Here is a 21,503-nt window from a genome sequence, read left to right as displayed (position 1 = left end):
CCTCTAGGACAAAAACAGTGAACATACAGGATACAGTATTTTCCTATAGATTCTCCAGCAAGACATTTTAACAACATAAATTAGATAAATTTAATATAGGAAAAATGAATTTAAAATAAATTGCTTCTCATTTAATCTTTTTTTTTTTTGGGATTCTATACCAGATGACTTCTATTTTTAAATTCTAAGTTAAATTGGGAGTCAAAAATCAAACCTAAAGAAAGTGAGACAGAGAGAACAGTGATTCAGTAAAAGTAAACTCAATGACACAGTTAAAATTAATTGGGAAAGTTTTAATAAGCATCAAATGAACTTTACATTGACAACTGAAATACTGAAATTGTGAAATTTTAAATATTTTTCTCAAAAAAAGTTAGTGATTTTCTTTCTCCTGGGGAACATGGAGACCCAACTAAGTATTAATGTGGTCAGTTGAGTTTCAGTTAACACTAATACCTAAACAGCCTACAATAAGGTAGATTGTGAACTTCTAGTATCTCTGAATTTTAGCAAAAATTTCCAAAGATAATTTATAGGAATGTCAAATTTTTGAAGTGCAAGACAAAACTCTGTATTGGGATTTTTGTTTTCCTTCAGTGTAAATAACTTGAGAACATAGCAATTATTCCTTCCTAATTCTTTGGAGAAATACTTCTGCAGTAAGTCCTGTTTCTTCTTTACTGTATGTAACTGGGTTGTTTGAAAGAAAAATTATCAGCTTTTTTTTCAACTAGTTTCCTTATTGATAAAAATCTATCAAAAACATCATAATATAATTTGTAAAGAAAAAAAATGGTTTTCAAAGGCTGCAGGATCAGGAATGAAATAGCACTTCTTATTTGTATAAGCACAAACACTTAAAGCTAGCCACACTGTAGTTAAATCCATACAGTATTCAGATGTTCTATAAAAATGAACCAAAGATACGTTTACTTCCATTGCTCCAATAGTCTACTGGAGATCTGTATGAGAGTTGAGCTGCAGCAGTTTGCTGGTCCAATTAAGAGTTCAAGGTTCTTTTTATGTATTTGGCCTGCTGATGTCCACATTCCAGATAAATTCAGTTCAAAAGACAGAAATCAGGGCAAAGACTCCATATAACAATGCACAAGGATATGCTACTAAAAGTTGCTGTCCTTCCATGGCTAATGCAGAAATAAAAATCTTGGAAGCAGAGAAACTACACCATCCAATAATCCCTGCAGTGAGAATGATTCCTACCATGCCTCTGTAACCAACCAAAACGAAAAGGGAGGAGAAAATAAGACAGATGAGATTAGATATACAATGCAAGAACATTACAATAACCTGTAAGAAAAGCATTTTAAACAACATATCCAGAAATTATCAGGACTTTTCCAAATGTTAAAATGTACTTTGCGGAGAATTTAATGATGCTGAATTATTTCATGTGAGAAATAGCTCATTTATAAATATATATATATTTTTAAATATAAGGTTTCTCAAACCTTTGTACTATGACAATATGGCTGTATATATTTTTGTTGTAGGATCTGTCCTGTGTGTTGTTAGGACATTCAACAGCATTGGTGGCCTCTACCCATAAGCTATCAGCTTCCCTGTCCCTTGACAGCTGTGATACCAAAACTGTCTCAGATATTGCCAAATGTCCCCTGGGAGGCAAAATTCTTTCTGGCCAAGAAACACGATTTTAGTTATTACAACATAACTTTTGTAAAATGCAAGTATTAACATACCAACTCTTAACAAGTAAGAAAAATAAAGCAGTTTCTTCCCTCAAAATCCACAGCATTTTTATCCAAAGAAGGAATACTATAAAACCACCATCTTGCCAAATTTCTTGTATCAAACAGTTGATTCATGCTCTTTCATTTTCATTTTCTAAGTATAACTTTCTTTCCAAGTATAACAAAGCCTAGTCATGGTAGTGTCCAGCACTAGCCAGAAGGAGGTGCTTGAACACTTGAGAGAAAATATGCACACTGGCCACAAAAGGATCTTCATCAGTAGTAATTTACACCTTTTTTTTTTTTAATCTAACCTAAAAGAGCATTTAAAAGATTATGCACACTTAAAGATGCTTACAAATACATCTGAAATATGAAAGCCTCTTTCAAGAATGTGTTTCACAGACCATTATAAAGCTGCTGAATAGAGAATATGTATGTATTATTCAGACATTTCCAATAGGCCTAATGGCTTCAAGAAACCTGACATGGAGCAGATAGACAGTCCACACCATGTAGGCTGTTTGGTAATAAAAAAGAAAAAAATTACAAAAAAAAAAAAAAAAAAAGAAAAGAAACCTGACATGGTCTAAAGCATAAAAAGGAGGGTAAGCATAATTTTCACACTAATGACAAACTTTTCCATGTATTATTTAATAATCACAATTGTTCTATTTATTATTGCTATTATACTGATAGACACAAATCTAGTGAAATTCTTGATCATGGTTAAAACAGAGATAGAATAAAGATTTTAAAACTTATTCTCACTTTCCTATCACCCAAAACATGTAGAACAGTCAGTCCTCACCTACATGAGGCAAGATATGACATGTTTGCTGAATTAGGGATTTACCTCAAACTGAAGGTGAGGTAAATCCTATTAGATTTGGTCAATCAAACCCCAATATAAAGATCAATACTTACTGCAAAGAAAATATCACTGCAAAGCTGGAAAGTAGGATCATGGGAAGAAGACAATATCCAAGGACACTTGCCACACAACCAAATGAAACACCTGTCATACTCATCAAGTTTAATAAACAAAACATTCCTAGACATCCAATTGCACTGATCCCATATACATAGCCAAACTGGATTTTGCCAGCCTATAGGTAAGAAAAGAAAACAGGTCCAAGTGAAAAAAATAAGTTATATTTATACTTACTTCATCTAAAATGGTTACATGTAGAAGATATTCAATTCATGAGCATAAAAATCTACAGGGAAGTAACAAAGATGACTAGATTTTACATCCTTCTGAAATTTATCGCCTCCCAAAACACAGATATTTGGTTTTACCTTTGCCTAGTATTTCAGTTTGGCACAGAGTTGAAAAAATAAAGGCCCAAATCAGTTCTTTTCAGTTTATTTCTGAAAAGAACTTTGCCTGATTCTCCATAAATAAATTATGAAGACAAGATGGAAAGCCATTCAGAACATTTGGGTAATTGCTGGCATCACTCAAAAGCACCTAATTCTACCTCCACCTAATATGCACAGGCACGATTCTCATTTGCAGCCATGATCTTTCTAACACAGAAATAATTTTATTATCCACTTTACATGGGTGTTAGAAGAGCTAGGAGAAAACAAGCCAGGATAAGAAAGAAGTCAGGGCTCTGTGGGAGAGAGGGGAAAAAACATGAGGACTATAATGGACAATATTTTTTTTCTTTCTTTATTTTTCCAAATTGTTGGTTAATTTTTACAATCCTTTGACAAAAAATAAATCTTAAGAAATCTGCTCTTGTAAAGACATCATTTAACAGTTTTAGGACAGTAACGATTAGCAAATTAGAACTACCTAAGTAAGCTATGTGAAAAAAACACTGGATTCAAGTCACAATATCACTAAAACCATCTACAGAGAAACCTTCAAAAAGACAATGGTTTGTTAGATTGTCATATATGAAGTCTTGAGAATGACTACAGATTATGGTAAATGAAAAAGTCCTTGGGATTTGGTACCCTTACTATTTACTTGTAAATGCTTGATTCGGCATACAAAAATCTGAAAAAGCTCAGCTGAGTCCACTGATGAATTAACTCATCCATGCAGTGATATTAAAACCTCACTTGCATAGTACTTTCAACTTTTCAACGTGTTCTCACAAAACATGTCCTGTTTTAACTTCAAAACAATTCTGTTAGGCAGGTAGCAGAGAATTATTATATATCAGAGGGATCTAAAGGATTAAATAGCTTGGTCAAGGGCAAAGTAGGAACACTGAGTTCAAGTCCAGGTCTTCTGACTAAAAATACCATCTTCTATCAATAACATTATTTATCTTTTGCAATTCAAAGATATAAGGTAATAATTACCTTTGCAATATTTCTTTTTGCTTTCAATGTACTTCAGCATTCTTTAATGAATTAATGTTTTAATTCATTAATAGTAAGAATGTACAGGATAATAATCCTCAGCACATCACCAAAACAATGACCAAGGTCTAGAGATTTACAATAAAAATGCAATTATTTTTTCTGATAGGTGATTTAAGGCATAAGTTATTTTTCTGCTCGTTTTCCCCAAATTGGAATACTTCTTTGAACAAGAAATTACTTTTTAAATATGTTACACAGTATTTACTATTGATGAAGAAAATAATGAATAGATATAAATTCAAGCAACTTAATACTATTTAAAACACATCAAAGTCTTGAAGTATAGCAGTCTTAAAAAAAATGGATGGTGACATACTTAAAGATGCTTCTGTAATCTCACACTGACAGATAAAACAAAAATCTTACCAGTAACAAGGTGGCTCCAAAGGCAAGGCAAAAAACCATAGGTCCTGCCAAATCAGTCTCATTCATGATGCTGCCATCTGCTACTTTTAGTGGATGTAACACGGTTAGTGTTTTTTGCCAGATATGGTCAAAATTGATACCTAACTCTAAAAGAAAAGAACATTTTTGTGATATATTTTTAATTTACCAGAATCTATGTTAGGAGGCACAATGAAACACTCAGAATCAAAACAGAATGTAGCAATAATCAAAGATAATACTTTATAGAGAGTCCTTCCAGTCTTCAGTGTTTGTGGTGCTTCTCCTATAACTATGTAACTTCAGATTTGTTGTTGGAGAAGGGTATGGATATGATGAAACAGACACTCATTACATCTCTCAGCTATGACTATACAGTAAAAAAACACAGGCAGGTTTAATAGTAAGGGGTTCTTTACCTGATGCATCAGAAATACTTGGGTCCCTGTGAAATTTTATATAAAACTATGTCCATATGCATATGTGTGCATTTGTCTGAAGAGAGTACTCCTAGCTTTTATTAGACTTTAAAAGGGCATCTGGTACCAAAAAAAAAAAAAAAATCAGAGCTACTGTCTTATAGAATTTGAGTACAATTTGAAAACCACCATCTTTTTTAAGTAATGTCAAAAGTTTTATTAGTTTATTTTCATACAGAATAATAAATATGCTATTTCCTTTTACTTTTTCTATTCGTAGAATTTAATGATCTGAACTACAAGCCAATGCTCACAGATTGACACACTTTATTAAACATCTGGTCTTCTCTGGCTCAATGTCATTTCACATACACTATTCAAAATGACTTAGTAGGAAACTCATTTTTTTTCCACAAGATTATTTTTTTAAATTTTTGATAAGACTGGGTTTAAACTTAGTGCTTTGTGCTTCAAAGCAGGTGCTCTATTGCTTGAACTAAGCCTCCAGTCCATTTTGGTCTGGTTACTTTGGAGATAGGATCTTGGAACTATTTGCTAGGGCTAGCCTTAAACTGTGGTCCTTCAGATCTCAGTCTCTGAAGTAGCACGATTAGAGGTATGAGCCATCAGAACCCAGCATAAGATTGTTCTTTTGAAAGAAAGGACAACATCTCCAAATTAATACTTTTCTTTTAAGTGACCAGTTGGATATTACAGAGTACAGATTGAACATCTCTAATCTGAAAATCTAAAATCTGAAATGCTCTAAAACTCCAAACTTTTTGAATACTTGAACACTAATGTTAATTTTAAAAAGATCTGGACTTTAGAATATTTTAGATTTTCAGATTAGGGATGTTGAACAGTAAAGTCTATGAAAATATTCCAACATTCAGACAAACCATTCCAAATCTGGAACACTTCTGTCCCAAGCACCTCACATAAAGGATATTCAACCTGCATGATCAAATACTACCTTCTAATAAAGGTGGCTCATCCTCAAAGTTGTTTCCATAGAATGGCTGAGGTGTGGCTGGAGTGTATGCCTGAGCTGGCTGGAAGATCTGTCCAGTGTACGGCTGTTGTGGCTGCATCATGTCTGCAGGGACAAATCGGCCTTGCTGTGTGTAGTCATAGCCAGCATACTGTCTATAAACCAAAGGAAGATAAATTTCTCAGAATTTCAGCTCCTGAAAGTTGGCATCCCTTAAATTCCTAAATTTCCTTTTGACAAGCTAGAGAATTCTTAGTCATGCAATTCCTAGGAATACGTGCCACGTAAGTGGTGGGAAACGATCACCAAGATCAAGCTGATTGGAAAGTCATCTCCTGATGATGCTTTATTCACTTGTGCAGCATTGAAGCAGTTTACAAACGATTACATTTTGAAACATCAGACCAAGAAATAAAAACTTAAAAATCTTGTCTATTTTCCTTCCTTAGTTATGGCACATAATAAAAGAGTATGCTATACCTAAGATAATAAGCAGAAGCTTAGGATGACAGACTTTGTACTACATGTAATATAATTTTTCAATGTAATTTGGATATTCACTGATCTGATAAAGACTGATGTCTTCCTTTACTCTTCACAGCATGTTAGCTTTTCCATGTGGACAAACCTCTTTAAAAACCATCAATTTCAAATCACAGTAGGCAAAAAAAAAGTCGTTTGTTCTTCGTGAAAGCTTTCTGAATATAACAAAACATTGCTAGTACACCTTGATTTGAATAATGTTTTAAGTTTTCAAAGCAGCTATATACTTATTGTCTCATTTGATTTGCACTACAGCAAGCCTACGTTTAGAGAGTGTGATCCCTTACCAGAGCTATTTTAGTTACAATGCCAAGAGGGAATGGAAGCATATTGAAGCCACATCTTTAAATGCCTGTTTCACCTATTCCAGGTAATGGAGGAAGAAGGAATAAAGGAGAATGATGGAGGGGGTGAATTCAACTATGATATATTGTAAGAACTTTAGTAAATGTCACATTGTGACCCTGGTACAACAATACTAATGTTAAAAAAGCCTGTTTCACAATACTCATGGAAAATATAATTTGTGTACTAATGGGAACTAATTATATAGTAAGAAATACAAAAGTAAAAATAATTAATCTAATAAGCATTAATATTGATTAACATTAAATTAATTTTTAAGTTAGTTGAACAACTCGACTAAAACCAAAAAGAAATGGCAAATGTGCAGCTACACACAGTCCATTTGAAGACTCCAATGCAATTCTCAAGAACTGCTACATGAAGGTCAGGCTCAGGAGCTTATACATGTAATTCCAGATGCTTGGAATTACAGGTAGGTGGAGACAGGAGGATTGCAGTTCAGGCCAGTGCAGGCAAAAGAGTTAATGAGATACTATTTCAAAAAGAGACTGGGCATAGTGGCACACACCTTAATCCCAGCTATGCAGGATGTAGGAGGATCATTGTTCAAGGCCACCCAGGCAAAAAGCAAGTGATGGAGGAGGATGAAGAGCAGTGGAGGGAGTGAATTCAAGTATGATATATTTCATACATTGTAAGAACTTTTGTAAATGCCACAATGTACCCCCACCCAGCACAATACTTTTTTAAAAAGCAGTATAAAAGGCCTGGATTATATACTTTACAAAATGACAATAAAATATAATTTCACAAAACAAACAAAAAAAAAAAAGGAAAAAATAACTATAGCAAAAAGGCTGGGGGAGTAGTGAGACACCAAAACAACAAAAAAAAAGAATCAAACCAGTCCAATCCAAGATTAAAAAATACCATTCATGGCATACAATACAGAATTTACTGGTGCACTGTTTAACAGCAAAAGATAGAAAAAATGGTTATAAGTAAATATATTGTGATATGTATCTACAACAGGTTATTAAGCACCTGTTACAAAGAATGAGGCAGTTTTATGTATACTGATGAAGAATGGTAATCAAGAAATACAGGGGCAAAAAACAATGTTCAAAATAGCGCACACTAAACATAATCATTACGACTGTGCTTTTAAGAAAACAAACACACACATACACTTGTATATGTAGGACAGCTCTGGGAGTATACACAAAAACCTTCTATCCATGATTGTTGCCAGGCAGAGGAGCCTGGAAACAGGGGGGATGAAAAAGACTGAATTTTCACTTTATAAACATTTGTACCTTTAAACATTTATTGTGCATCACTTATTATTTATTGAAATTGGTTAATTCTAAAATAAGTTACATGCAGCAGATAAGTATATAGTAACTACTAAAAATGTTCAAAACAGCAGAGCACTGGTGGCTCACACCTGTAATCCTAGTTATTCAGAAGGCAGAGATCAGGAAGATTGTGGTTCAAAGCCAGACCCTATCTTGGAAATACCTAACACAAAAAGGGATGATGGAGTGGCTCAGGTGTAGGCCCTGAGTTCAAGCCCTGGTATCACAAAAAAAAAAAAAAAAAAAGTCCAAAACATAATCTTTTTGTGTGTTACCAAGTAAAAGGCACTATTTTAAGTGTTTCATGTGAATTTATCTCATATCTTCACTGTAACTCTGTGAGACAATTTACATAAAGATATGAGAACTGAAATTATGTACTCATAGGCATGTCAAGATTCAAAATTAGTCTATTTGATTCCAGTGGCCAACTCTTAATAACTGTTATAAAGATCACTTCAAAAATCCTATCTTATTGAAAGAGTTACCAAAGTTTGTTCTCCGTATGCATTTTCTCAGCCTTTCTGGTATGCAAATGTGTTGATTTCTTCCTTTATCCATGCCCATCTATGAATGTACACCATCCCCTAATAGGGATAACTAGTTGAACTAGGACAAGAATTCACATTTCCTGATTTAGTACAATATGCTAGTATGCTGACCAGTTACGATTTATCAGAATGTATGAAACTACACAAAAGTCTCCACATGCAGGTTTCTACAATCTGTTTAAACAGATTATATTCTATTTGTGGCTGGGGATGGGGAAAGGAGGGAATGTGATGTAACAGAAAACCAAAAAGAATAGTACAGACTAGTAGTTCTCAAATTCCTTGGTCTTTGGACTTTTATAGTCTTAAAATCGATTGAAACCAGGCACTGGTGGTTCATACCTGTAATCCTAGCTACTTGGGAGATTGAGATCAGGACTCGAGGATCAAGGCTCGAGAATAGCCCCGGCAAATAGAAATAAACATAGCAAAACAGACTAGAGGTGTGGCTTAAATGGTAAAGCGCCTGCTTTGCAACTGCGAAGCCCTGAATTCAAACCCCAGACCCCCCCCCCCGCCCCACACAAAAAATAAATAAATAAAAAGAAAAACAAACAAACTTGAAAACCCGAGAGAGGAGGGAATGTGATACAATAGAAAACCAAAGGAAGTACAGACTATCAATTCTCAAACTCCTGGATCTTAGTATCTTTATATTTTTAAAAATCTACTGAATACCCCAAAGTGCTTTTGTGTAGGTGGGTAGTTATCAATATTTACCGTGAAAGAAATTAAATGTTTAATAAATGTATAAATACTTAATTCATTTAAACGAACAATATAAATACATCTTAGCATAGCATAAACATTTTTATGAAAAATTTGTTTACAATAAAATTATTGAGAAAAGTTTTATTGTATATTTCAAAAAGTATCATTAATGCCTGGCTTAATTTAAAAAAATTCTAATTCTTGTTTTAGTATTATTTGTTTTTAAACTAAAGTCATCAAACTAAGACATTTTAGAGCCCTAACTATGAACTAAACACTTTCAACTTTAAAAATTAAAAAAAACTTTAAAAATTAAAAAATTAAAAAAAAAAAACTCGATTCTTTTATGTGCTTCTACACTCACTCTGTTGTGATACAGTTTTTAGTTGAAGTAAATGAAAAAAATCCAGGGTTCCAGATGTGTAGTTTGAAAAACAAGAATATGAAGATAACTTTTTTAGATTACTGTGAATATTCTTTTTAATGCTACATTTAAACTCAAAGTGGTGGAATTTTAAAATTCAAATTGCAACATGGAACTTGAAACAGCATGACTGAACTTCTTATGCCCTGTTACAATGAAATATATAGGATCTGTCTTGAACTGTGAATAGATCCTTTGCTCATATGTGATGCTGTAACGTCACTAGTCATCTAGAAATTATTAGTTATAGTTATGTATCTTTCAAATACTGACATATTTAACCTTACAATAGTAAAAAAAAGTTAATATCATCTATGATCTCATTAGGAAAAAAAAATGTCATAGAGTGAATAGAAGTATTCTGAAATCCTCATTTTTGCCCAAAAACTTGAAATTGACTATTGGAGACACATACTTGAAATGACAGATCACTTGTTCATTTTTGAGGAAATACCTGCCAAATACTCAAGTCTGACTGATCGCAGTTTATCTATCAATTGTTATTTGAAATAAAAATGATATCCATGAAAAAGCAACTGGTTCAGTTTGCAACTCAAATGATACACCTGCTTTTCCTAGAGATATCATAAATTCAGTATGGAACAGAAGTACCTTATGACTATTTCCTATTGTATCACACAGAATATTAAAGAACAAGTGAGTGTACTCATGGGTCATGACTTAATAAAATGACAATTCTTACTGCTTAAGAGAATCCACATATAACTGACTCTCCCTGCCCTGTGTGTGGTGATGAAGAAAACAATGACTGTTAATGTTCATGATTCACACTCAGGTAATGAGCAATTTTAACCACTATTTTTGCAACATTACTGCAAGTGTTAACACCCCTAAAGGGCACAGAATATCTTCCTATTGATATGAAAATAACTTTTGACCTGAGAGGCTTCCTGAAAAAAACTCAAGAATCTTATAAAGTCTTCAGTCCACACTGATAACTGCTGATTTAAACTTATAAATTTCACATGCAAGCAAAGGTGGCATTATTATTTCTATCTCTAAGATACAACATGAAAAAGACAACAGCATGAAATTTTACTATTTCTCTATTTTGGTAGAAGGATCTGTTCAGCAAAATTTATGACCCACTCCTGATTTTAAACTAAAGTGCTGGGGCTGGGATGTAGCTCGGTGGTACAGCGCTTGCCTAGCATGCCTGAGGCCCTGGGTTCGATCCCAGCACCAAAAAAGAAAAAGACAAAAAAAAAAAAAAAACTAAAGTGCTATGGCAGTCATGATCACCAAAGCAACTTTCACAGCAGGAAAAGTAGCATATGGTAAATTAATACTCCCATAAGCACTCTTATCAACAGCAAAAAAATAAAAAAGCCTCTTAACATAGTGGCACAGGGTAGTCTACTTATGTTCATGAAAATCCTCACAAGGATATCATCAGTTAAGTCAAAGATGAAACCATAATAGCCCTCAATATTAAAAAAAGACTGGAAAAAATAACTGATATTATTATATATTTTAGAAGACTATTTAGAATACAATGTGGGATTAATCCAATGTGATACTTGTGAAGTATCCATACAAGAGAAAACACAAAATGCTAAAAGTTGACTTCATAGGGCAAATGCAGAACTATAAAACTAATAAATCAAACTTGAAGAAAATCCAAGTATTAAGCTATCTGAACCTAGATTTTCACTAACCGACAGTTAATCCTTACTAACAAGTTAGCAAATCAAAGAAAATGTTAGTTGGTAAGCTGAACTGGACATTTAAAAAACTCATTAGGTTGCAGATCTATCTGCAGGTACATAAAGAAGCAGAAGAGTCCAATTTTTTATACAGCTCACAAACTCACATTTATACTACTAGTGCTTAAAACCTTTTGTTTTCCCAACTATCATCTATAAACCCAGACATGCTAACTGGCAGTAATGGTTACATAAGTACCTGGAACAAAACTTCTTCTCTAGTATTGCAACAATGTGTACTGGCACAAGATTTGGTTAGAATGGAATTGTGAGGATAATCAGCAACAGAGTATCTGCACAACTGTTGTGCAGAGAACCAAAATTAAATGCTTATAAGTGGAATGAGAGGATAAGACACACATCTAAGTAATAAAGACATGGTCAGGATAGAAAAGTAAAGAGATAAAACTGGGAGGTTGCAACCTAAATGAAATATGTCTGTTAAGTCTAAGAATAAAGATCATTTCATTAAAAACGGGAGGGTATTGCAGAGATAGGCTCTCCAAAGCCCTGCTGCAGCTAGAAGCAAGGATTTTCTAGATGAACTCTGGTCAATCTTATATTAGACCAAGAGAGGGACCTCACACAGAGCAATCATCAAAATATATATTTACCTAAACAAATAAATGGAAGTCACTATTATTTTTCTAATTTCTTCCCAGCTAATTGATTAAAAGAGATGATAAATGTCCATCAATATGTATTGAAAATTTAACAGAAAGAAAAAAATGTAATTCATAGAGGATATTTTGACATGCTCAGTTCTTCTGTCCAACATGTTAAGTCTGGTACATATTTCAAGCATAATCAAACAATCTAAGGGTTATAAAATGACCTTCTATCCAAGACACACCATATAGAGGGGCTGAATTTTCTTTTTGCTTTTTAGAAAATCTTTGGCACTTTCAAATAAATTTAAGCACATTTAGTATTGCATGTTTCTTACAGACTAACTAGATATACAACCCTCCTTTGCCCTCTTCCTGGAATGATCTTCATGAAGTTTGAATTGAGAATCCATAGATGAACAACAAATGTCAAATGAATTGCCTCAACACTTATACGGGTGTTTAAGTGAGTGTGTGGATGTATTTCTAGAAACCAGGCCCATAGTTTTCTTAAGATTTTCAAAGGGTTCAGGACCATCTAAAAACAGGATAAACACAGAAACACCTTCATTTGATAGGAGGCCAGTAAGACTTACATCAAGATACCATCAAGATATCATGTCCCAGAAGAAATTGACAGAAAGACTTCAGTTAATGTATTTTGTCACAAACACCTGGTATTATAAAAAGAATTATTTATTTTTAAAATTTCAGAACCTAAAGGCTTTTAATTCTGTCCAGTCTACAACTCTGCGATACCACAATGCTTCAGCAGAGTAATAAAAATGATTATCAATTGCTGTATGAAAATCACCTGACAATTCACAATAGGACGCTTACATTGTTCAACAGCACCACTAAGCACTCTCAATTTTAGTTGATAAAGAGTGAAAGTTGGACTGAAATAAGAATCAAGACATCAAAAGACTCTGATTTTTAGCTGGTACAGTGGACTAACCTTATCTTTTACGTATGTGAAGCTCTCATCCAAATGATTTGTAAGTACTGTTATTATTTTAACAAGCTTCTTTTCCTCCCATGGCACACCTGAAGATTTTACAGAACGTACCAAATTCTAAACAGGGATATCCTTTCAAACCCAAACCCCCAAACCAGAGTCATAGGTCTCTTCAGACTCAGGAAAACTATGAAAAACAACATTCCTAAAACCGAAAGTATTTACACATTCAGTTTTGGGCAGAACCAAACATTCTGAACACATGCCTCCCTGCAAAACAGATTAAATAGACTGCTCGCGTGGAAAAGTTACTTGCTATAGGGTCCTCCACTTCCTCCGTAATCGTAGGACTGCTGAGACTGGTCATCGATGCTGTAACTTGTCTGGTAGAAATCCGTGTTTAAGTTATCAAAGCCCGACATTGCAAATGCTCTGTAATGAAACAGAAATAAATGGCAAGCACTATTTATACCCAAGGTCCTCCTGAATTCGTTGCTGGCACTTTGCTTGAGCAAATACCGTCGCAGACAGTGGACGTTTCTAGTGTGACGGGGGCCAGCACTTGGAGAGTGGGCCCAGAGAGCGACTAAGGAGTTGTCTGGCGCCTAAGTCGGGGACCCGGCAGGCAGGCGGACCTCAGGGAGCCGATATGCCCGGGGTACGAGCGAGGTCCTGGGAGCAGCGGCTCCGCAGGGATCTAAACACCGGTCACGAAGACGACTGCTCACCTCGGGACTGAGCTTCACACCTGACAACACGACTGCCTCCCTGGAAAACAGGCTCAAGGCCCGCCTGCCAGGAAAGTGCAGAATCTTGGAAGGTCGCGCCTGAGGTGCTGGGGCCGCGTCGGCTCAAGGACTTAAAAGGCAGTGAGTGTCTAAGCAAAGGACCATCGCGCCGCGCCGCAAGACGGCAACAAGGCGAGCCGCACAACTAATAGGAGATACCGAACAGTTGCCACGGACCCGGGACACTCACCAAGCGCAGGCGCGGAGATGGCAGCGACGGTAGTGGCTCCAGCGGTTCCAAATAACCCCTAAACTCAGTTCCAGACCGTGTACTACTCCCGTTGCTACGTGTCACAGGGCCAAAGAACTGCTTCCGGGGCACTCGAAGCCGCGCAGGCGTGTTGGCAGGTTTTGCGCACTCCTCTTTGGTTGGACACCGGGGATGGAGCGGTGCTTTGATATAAGCATGCGCAGCATTGGCTGTCTGAACCTAAGACCGGCCAATGGGAAAAGGGAAAGTGCTTCCGGCAGCCTTGTCTGCGGTGGAGGCGGGAAAGCGCAGGCGCAGCGTTGGTGACTGCTGGCTGGGAGAGGGGAGACTTTTTCCGTAGAGCCCAGGATTGTGAGGAGGGCGGGGAAGCACTAAATGGAGCCACTCTCCTGTCCACAAAACTACAGAGCTGCCGTCTCTCCGGACCTGTGTGATTGAGGCGCTACTCGAAGGAGTTTATATGTATTATTTAATCTTTACGACCTTTTCTAAGTTCATTCATTCTGTGCTCGGTGCTGGGGATAACAGTGAATACAAGCTAAGTGGTGTTCGCCCTCCTGGGGGCGAGGGGTAATCAAACACATGCAAATTTATCAAAATCGCTTTTCTCTCGTTTTTATTAGTGTGTATTAATTGTACAAACGGGTTTCATCACGAGGAAGTGAATTTGATTAATGTTCTTAATGCCTCATAGGTTTTTTGAAAAGTGTAGTCAGTTTTCATCTGGAGAGCCACTGAGATGGTGATGATAAGGGAGTGAATTTGAAAAGGAAGGAAAGAAGAAAAGGGAAAGGACCCATTTGGGGCGGAGAGAGTACAGCAAGGTTAAGTCAGGTTTTTGTGGGAGGGGGAGTGGGACTGGGGTTTACCTTCCTACGTAAAGCACCACTGAGCCACACCTCCAGCCCTTAAATCGGAATTTCTGAATCTCTGCACTGCTGGCATTTTTGATCCTTGTTCCCCTCCCCCCGCCCCCCAGGCCCTGTTCTTTGAGGATTCTACTCCATCAGCGAATTTCTGAAATTGCTCATCCAGCTATTCCGTGTACCACCTTTTATTAATCACTTTAGCATTTATTGGTGTATCATCTGCACAATTTTAGGTAGAATGACATAAATTAAATTGTGATTTACTAGAGACCATCTCCGCATCCCATTTTAAGATGCCATTTCACTTAAGAATGTCCCAGTTTGGCCCATAAATTATATGGTTGTACTATTTAAGTTACACTGTCTATGAAGCTGAGGTTTGAACTCAGGGCCTTGCACTCTATCACCTGAGCTTTGCCCCCAGCCATTTTTTGCTTCAGTTATCTTTCTCCTTAGGGTCTACAATTTTTTGCCTGGCTGGCCTTGGGTTTCAAACTGGGACCACAGTTGTGTACCACTATGCCCAGTACATTTGTTATTTGTCAACTTTTTACCAGGGATGGCCTGGCTCTTGGATTACAGGTGTGAGCTAAAGAGCATAGCCTGAAGTTGAGTTTTTAGTTAACAACAATAATCCATCACTACAATGTACTTAGTGATCAGATGGTTGAAACAAATTCTGGCCTCTCTTCAATCTTCTGATGTTTCTATTTCTTCCTATTCAAAAGAAATATCACTCAAATTTAAATGAAATATAGAAACATGACCATTAACCATTGCCTATGTAAAATAGGTATAAATGTTACTTAAATTCTGCTTCTGTCTGTGAAAGAAATTATCATATTTATTTAAATAGCCTTCTCTAACTCCTGTCCAGATTGAGAAGCCAAGCAAGAAAGCTGAGTTACCTGGTTAAATCTTATTGTTTGTTTGACTTTGAAACATAAGCCAAGGTATTCTGTAAAAGTCCCTTGGGGATTTTGAGAACATCAGTTAATTTCATGGCTAGCCATGCAGGCTTTTCTTTTGAGATAAAAAAGTGATATTGCTTCCCCATGCTGGGTTAGGCTCCAAAGTTATATTAAAGAAACTGGAGAACTTGGCAAACGTGCCTACCTCTGTTAAAGTCATTGAACTGGGTTTTTTAGGAGTAGCAAGCCTCAACCCAAGTCAACATTAAGTGGGGGCCTGAAACTGTGGCCCTCTCCTGCCTTGTGAGGTCACAAGTATGGTTACCTCATGTATCATTCACCATACTTGTAATGGGGAAGGACATTCTAATCATGGCTAACAGATTTTAATTAGCTTAACAGTCATGCAAGTATACACACTAACACTTTTATCTACTTCACAAACTGACTCAAATTGTGTGTAGATATTTTAGAGCTCTCTTCCCCTCTCTGTTTTCAATACATTATGAGGGATTATGCCAGAAAATTACGGTTTGAAAATTGCTAGTGTTCAACAACCCATTCACTGATGTCCACCAGCACAAAGTGACGTGGAGACTTGGCAGCAATGCCCATATCCTGTCATGTTCTACAATGAAACCTGATAACAGCAGGAAAAACCAACATAACTGTCCAGTCTGTTTTCACTATCCCTGTATATTAATTATGTAACCCCATATCCTAAATATAACAGCTATATTTTCCACATATTATCCTTTATCCCTTAAAAATTTTTCCGTATTCAATCTCCTATATTAGAGATATTCATATAATGCTTCTGTAATTTTTATTCATTTTACTTTAAATAATATATTTTGGGGGAAGACAGATTTGCCTACAATGACATTGGATGCTTTGGGACAGAACTGGTTCTAAAAAGCAAAGAAATTTAACCTGGATTTAATAATTATTGGAATTTTGACTTCAATAATTCTATATCTAGTATTGCAATATAGTGTTTGAAGTATAAAAGAACCTTAAAAACAATTCTGTAAGTATGTTCATTGTAGAAATCATAAATAGTCTCTTAAATAACAAAAACATCTCTAATGTTAGGCGAATGGATATTTTGGTTTGAGATAAGAGTTTCAGTGATGGTGCTGGAGTCTTTATTTCCAGTAACTTTAAATAAAAAAGGGGATAATGCTAAAAAAAGAAAGAAAGAAAAACAGTGTCAGAGAACTTGAACTGGTCTCTAGTGATGGCAAAGCCATTGGTGAAGCTACAAGTGAAAGTGAAGCATTTGATTGCCATAACAGCTGAGACCTGTACACCGGTGACTACTTATTGTGCACCAGGCACTGCTCAAAAGTATGCTTTGTACCTTTTAACTTAATTACTCCTATAAGTGAGGTAGGCATGAATAACTCCTATTTGATCACATAAAGAAACTGAACAGGGCAGGTGATTTGTCAATCACTGGACTAGAAAATAATAGAAAGGATTTGATCCCAAATAATGTGGTCCCTGAGTCCTTTTGCTGAACTGCTGAGTTGTGTTGTAATTATGTTATAAAATGTGAATGTGGAAAAGGTGATAATTCTAAGTAATATACTACTTGGTCTGGTGTGTGGTTACACACACACACACACACACACACACAAGTGAAATTGCTACTAGGCATTTGAGAGTTGCATCTATATCCCAATATGTGTATATCTGCAATATTTTCATTGGGCAAATGATGAGTCACCTTATGTTAAGGTTTTCTTTATATTTGTTGAGTGTTTTAATTAATACTGCATAGTGGCTAAGGGTACAGGCTCTGGAGTCAGACTGCCTGATTTTATATCCTTTATCACTTAGTGGTTAAGGGCACAGGCTCTGGAGTCAGACTGCCTGATTTTATATCCTTTATCACTTACTAGCCATAGATATTCAGTAATTTACTTAAATTGTTTGTGCTCACTTTTCTCATTTGTAAAAGCAAGATAATAGCAGTATCTTACATGTCAGAGGATTATATGAGATTATGCATGTAATTGTCAATGTTTCAGTACTAAATAGTCAATAAATGTTTGGAATTTTTGTCATTGTAATATGTCATTGCGGTAATACATACTATGCTACAAGAAGCAATGATTTCACCAGGAACCAAACTGGATTTTTTTTCACAACTGTAAGGATTGGGTTTGAAGAAACTACTTCTAAGATCAATTACACATATTCACTCTTCTTCTCCTGCCAATTCTGTATTATTGCAGAATTTGCTTCTTGATACTGTGGATTTGCCAATTTTGGCTTGTCTGAAGTTTATTTTTATGCTCACAGATATTTTTGACATCAAACACTAGTGTTTTAAGAACCACTTATAAGCTAGAATAATTGTACTTAAAAATAATGAATATGGCTAGGGGTGTGGCTTAAATGGTAGTGGGTCTGCCTAGCAAAGTGAGATCCTGAGTTCAAACACTAGTACCATCAAAAAAGAGAGAGAAAAAGTTGTGACAGTATTATTTATATTTTATGTTCTTGATGTGTTTCATGATACATCAAACACTAAAGAAAATGTTTTCATCTTTCTGCTTTATCTCTTTCTCTCTTCTCTTGCCCTAACACATGGAATTTAATTTATTAGAAGAAAGTGTATAAGATGTTGTGGCAAATACATTTTTTACAAGGGAAGGGTAATATTCCAGTCAAGTGAAACAATTGCCATAAAAATTTTAATATATAACATTTCTTAAAGTCATAGGGATACCAGGTTTTATCATGCTCAATGAGAGTTGCCTGAAAATTACTGGAAATGTTATATATTATGGTTGGGATTCCCTTAGATGATCTACTTTTTTTCTATCTTTTTTAGTATTCTTCATGACCCTCTCAATTATGAAGATATTATGCTACCACTGCTTATCATTATAACTTGACTATGTACTGATATATAGAATGTCTTATTAAAATTCTATTTTCTTAAAAATTTTATTTTCAGAGATAGATATTGTTCTGAGCGCTTTAAGCAAGACAAACTTTTCTCTTTTTTTTTTAATTGAGACAGCATGTTACTACATAACCCAGGTTGGTCTCCAATTCATGATCTTCTTGCTTCAGTCTTCCTAGTGCTGGAATTATGGAAATGTACCCTATGCCTGGTTTAAATTTTCTTTCTTGTTTTAACTTTATGTTTTGTCTTTTGGAGTGCACATGCTCAAGCTACAGAATTCTAATTTTTCATCTTGATATGATTTTCACATTAATATCTTGATAATAATAGTGTCTCATCAGAATATAACATAGAACACTAGGCACGATGCACATGGACAGTTTGGGAGAGCGTCCTAGCTTTCCATCCATGCATGTATAGCAGCACACCCTTTTTAAGCATTATTCTCACTTTATGTAGTTCCTTCCTAAATGTTAGAAAATGCCTGTTCCCTGAGCAGAGAATGAAAAAAAGACTTACTCTGGGTCATTCTACTGTGCTGCACTGCTAAGTAGAGCAGAGGACACAAGAGTGTGTGTTATGTAGAAATGTACTTAGCACTGCCTGTCACCAATAAATACTCCTGTTACTGTGAGTATATGAATAAAGTAAGCAAGTGTAAGAAAACTATCATATACCAAGCTCTTACATTGTGCCAAGTCCTAGACTTACTACACGCTCATGTTGTCCCATTTCATGTCAACATCATTTGAATACAGGTTGGAATACATGAAACTGCTGATATTTGATATAGAAAAATGAGTTTCTTTTGGTTCAACCTAATAAGTAATATTTATCCTCATTGTGACCAAAGAGCAAGCTGTGCTTTACCATGTTTAAGTAACTTGGCTAAGGTCACACTGTTATAATGTATATATGTATACACCTATGTATCTCTGTATGTATATGTTTTACAACTAGTGTTTGAATTAAAGTACATTTCAAATGCCTTATTTCTGTTCCACAACATTATTTCCTAAATTCTGCAAAAATGATTGAAAATAAAAGGGCATGTGAAGAAATAGTTACTTTAAAGAATGTCAGTACTGTAACCACAATAACTACAATGTTTGCACATCCATGTTTCATTGTAATTTGTGCAGAAATGACTGGCAAAAAGGAAACTTTTATGAGTGTACTTATCCTGTAGTTTCCTAAGCTGCTGTAATGCAGTACCACAAACTGGATGGTCTAGGCAACAGAAATTTATTGACTATAAGTCAAAAATGAAGGTGTTGGCAGGGTTGATTTCTTCGGAGGACTGTGAGGGAGAATCTGCTCCTGTCTCTCTCCTACCATTGGTGGTTGCTGGCAATCTTTGGCATTACTTGGCTTATAAATTCATCACTCCATTCTCTGCCTTCATCTTCACAGAGAATCCTTCCTTGGTTTATTGACACAGTTTTCCCTCTTTGCATGTCCGACAGTGTTCAAATTTCCCTTTTATAAGGATATCAGTCATATTGGATGAGGGCCCACCTTAATGACATCAGTTTAACATGATTGCCCATGTAAAGACTTTCCAAATTATACTGGGACAAGTACATTAAAATAAGACTTTTGGAGGATACCATTGAACTCATAACACAGCTTTATGTTCTTAGTGCATTCATTCCTTTGCCTAAATATAGACCAAGCCTTTTTCTGTACACTTGCTCAAATGAATAGTAATCTGATTTTTTTCATTTTAGTTACATGTTCATGTCCATGTCAATTTGTTGTCACTACTCCAAACAGTAGTATCCTTTTGTATAAAATCCATAGCAACGGAGTCCTCCAATAGTATTCTTTTGGAAGTCTTGTCTAATATTTGGCTCAATGTAAATTCCCTACACTGGATCCAAGATTGGTATTATACTTGTAGAAGGGCAAAACTGGGATAAGATTTCTGTCAGTTTCTAAAACAAAATGAGAGACCATTAAATTATAAATTAATAAAGACTTGCTTAAAGGAAATGTTAATTTTTTATAATTTTTACATTTATGCTGATTTTTAAAAAATCTATATTAGAACTTCAAAACTAGGAATTTTTTGATTTTCAGTTTTCTTCCATGGAGGGAAAAGTTACTAGAACCTAATCATAATGTTTTTCATGTACATAGATAAGATTTTTTTGTTATTAAGACTACTGATTATAATAGCAACTAAACTCTTTCTTAAATGAAGATTAGCTTGCTTTACTCAGAGGCATCTGAAGTCAAACTTACGACTTTCATTAAGGTCTGTAAATTTAGAGCTGGAAACCAAAGACCAACGCATTTTTGCCTTGTGATTTTACATTGAACAGTCAAGATGATTTTTACTCTTTCATGCAGTCTTAGTTTTGTACAATTTAATGAAAATCATAAATCCCCATTTGAAATAATGAATTTTTCCTTTTTGAAGGAATATAAACATTTCTTGACTCTTGCTAAGATTTTATTTTAGAAAGACTAGCTTCATTTGAAATATTATTTAATTTTAAGTTTATAAATATTGTTTCTTTCCTGGACTCACTCTAATCATTCTTCCTGTTAATTTCAAATTACTAAATGCTGTGATGAAATTAAATGTCTCAACTTCACATTAAAATTTTGAGAGGGCTCTTGGAGATTAGCCTGAATCCACTGAGATAGCCCTATACTTAACAAAAATGGGCTGAACTTCACAGAAAAATCAGGACAGCAGTGCCTTAGCAAATG

General features: G+C 35.3%; 1 protein-coding gene across 2 annotated transcripts; it reads right to left on the bottom strand.

The window, feature by feature from the left end:
- Positions 1-272: 272 nt before the first annotated feature.
- Positions 273-14,217, bottom strand: Yipf5 (Yip1 domain family member 5). 2 transcript variants are annotated; one of them, XM_020165942.2, is made up of 6 exons: positions 14,059-14,217; positions 13,393-13,512; positions 5,877-6,049; positions 4,464-4,609; positions 2,637-2,818; positions 273-1,228 (listed from the first exon to the last, which is right to left on the bottom strand). In XM_020165942.2, the coding sequence occupies exons 2-6, from the start codon at positions 13,500-13,502 to the stop codon at positions 1,066-1,068; spliced, it is 774 nt and encodes a 257-aa protein (XP_020021531.1). In that variant the 5' UTR covers positions 13,503-13,512; positions 14,059-14,217; the 3' UTR covers positions 273-1,065. The 2 variants fall into 2 exon arrangements, with proteins under 2 accessions (XP_020021531.1, XP_073932847.1); XM_074076746.1 differs by lacking the exon at positions 14,059-14,217 and adding an exon at positions 13,809-14,007.
- Positions 14,218-21,503: the final 7,286 nt, after the last annotated feature.

Source organism: Castor canadensis, chromosome 6 (assembly GCF_047511655.1).
Source record: "Castor canadensis chromosome 6, mCasCan1.hap1v2, whole genome shotgun sequence".
NCBI lineage: Eukaryota > Metazoa > Chordata > Mammalia > Rodentia > Castoridae > Castor > Castor canadensis.
Note: the sequence above shows the minus strand (reverse complement) of the source record. Positions and strands in the feature narration are given on the sequence as shown.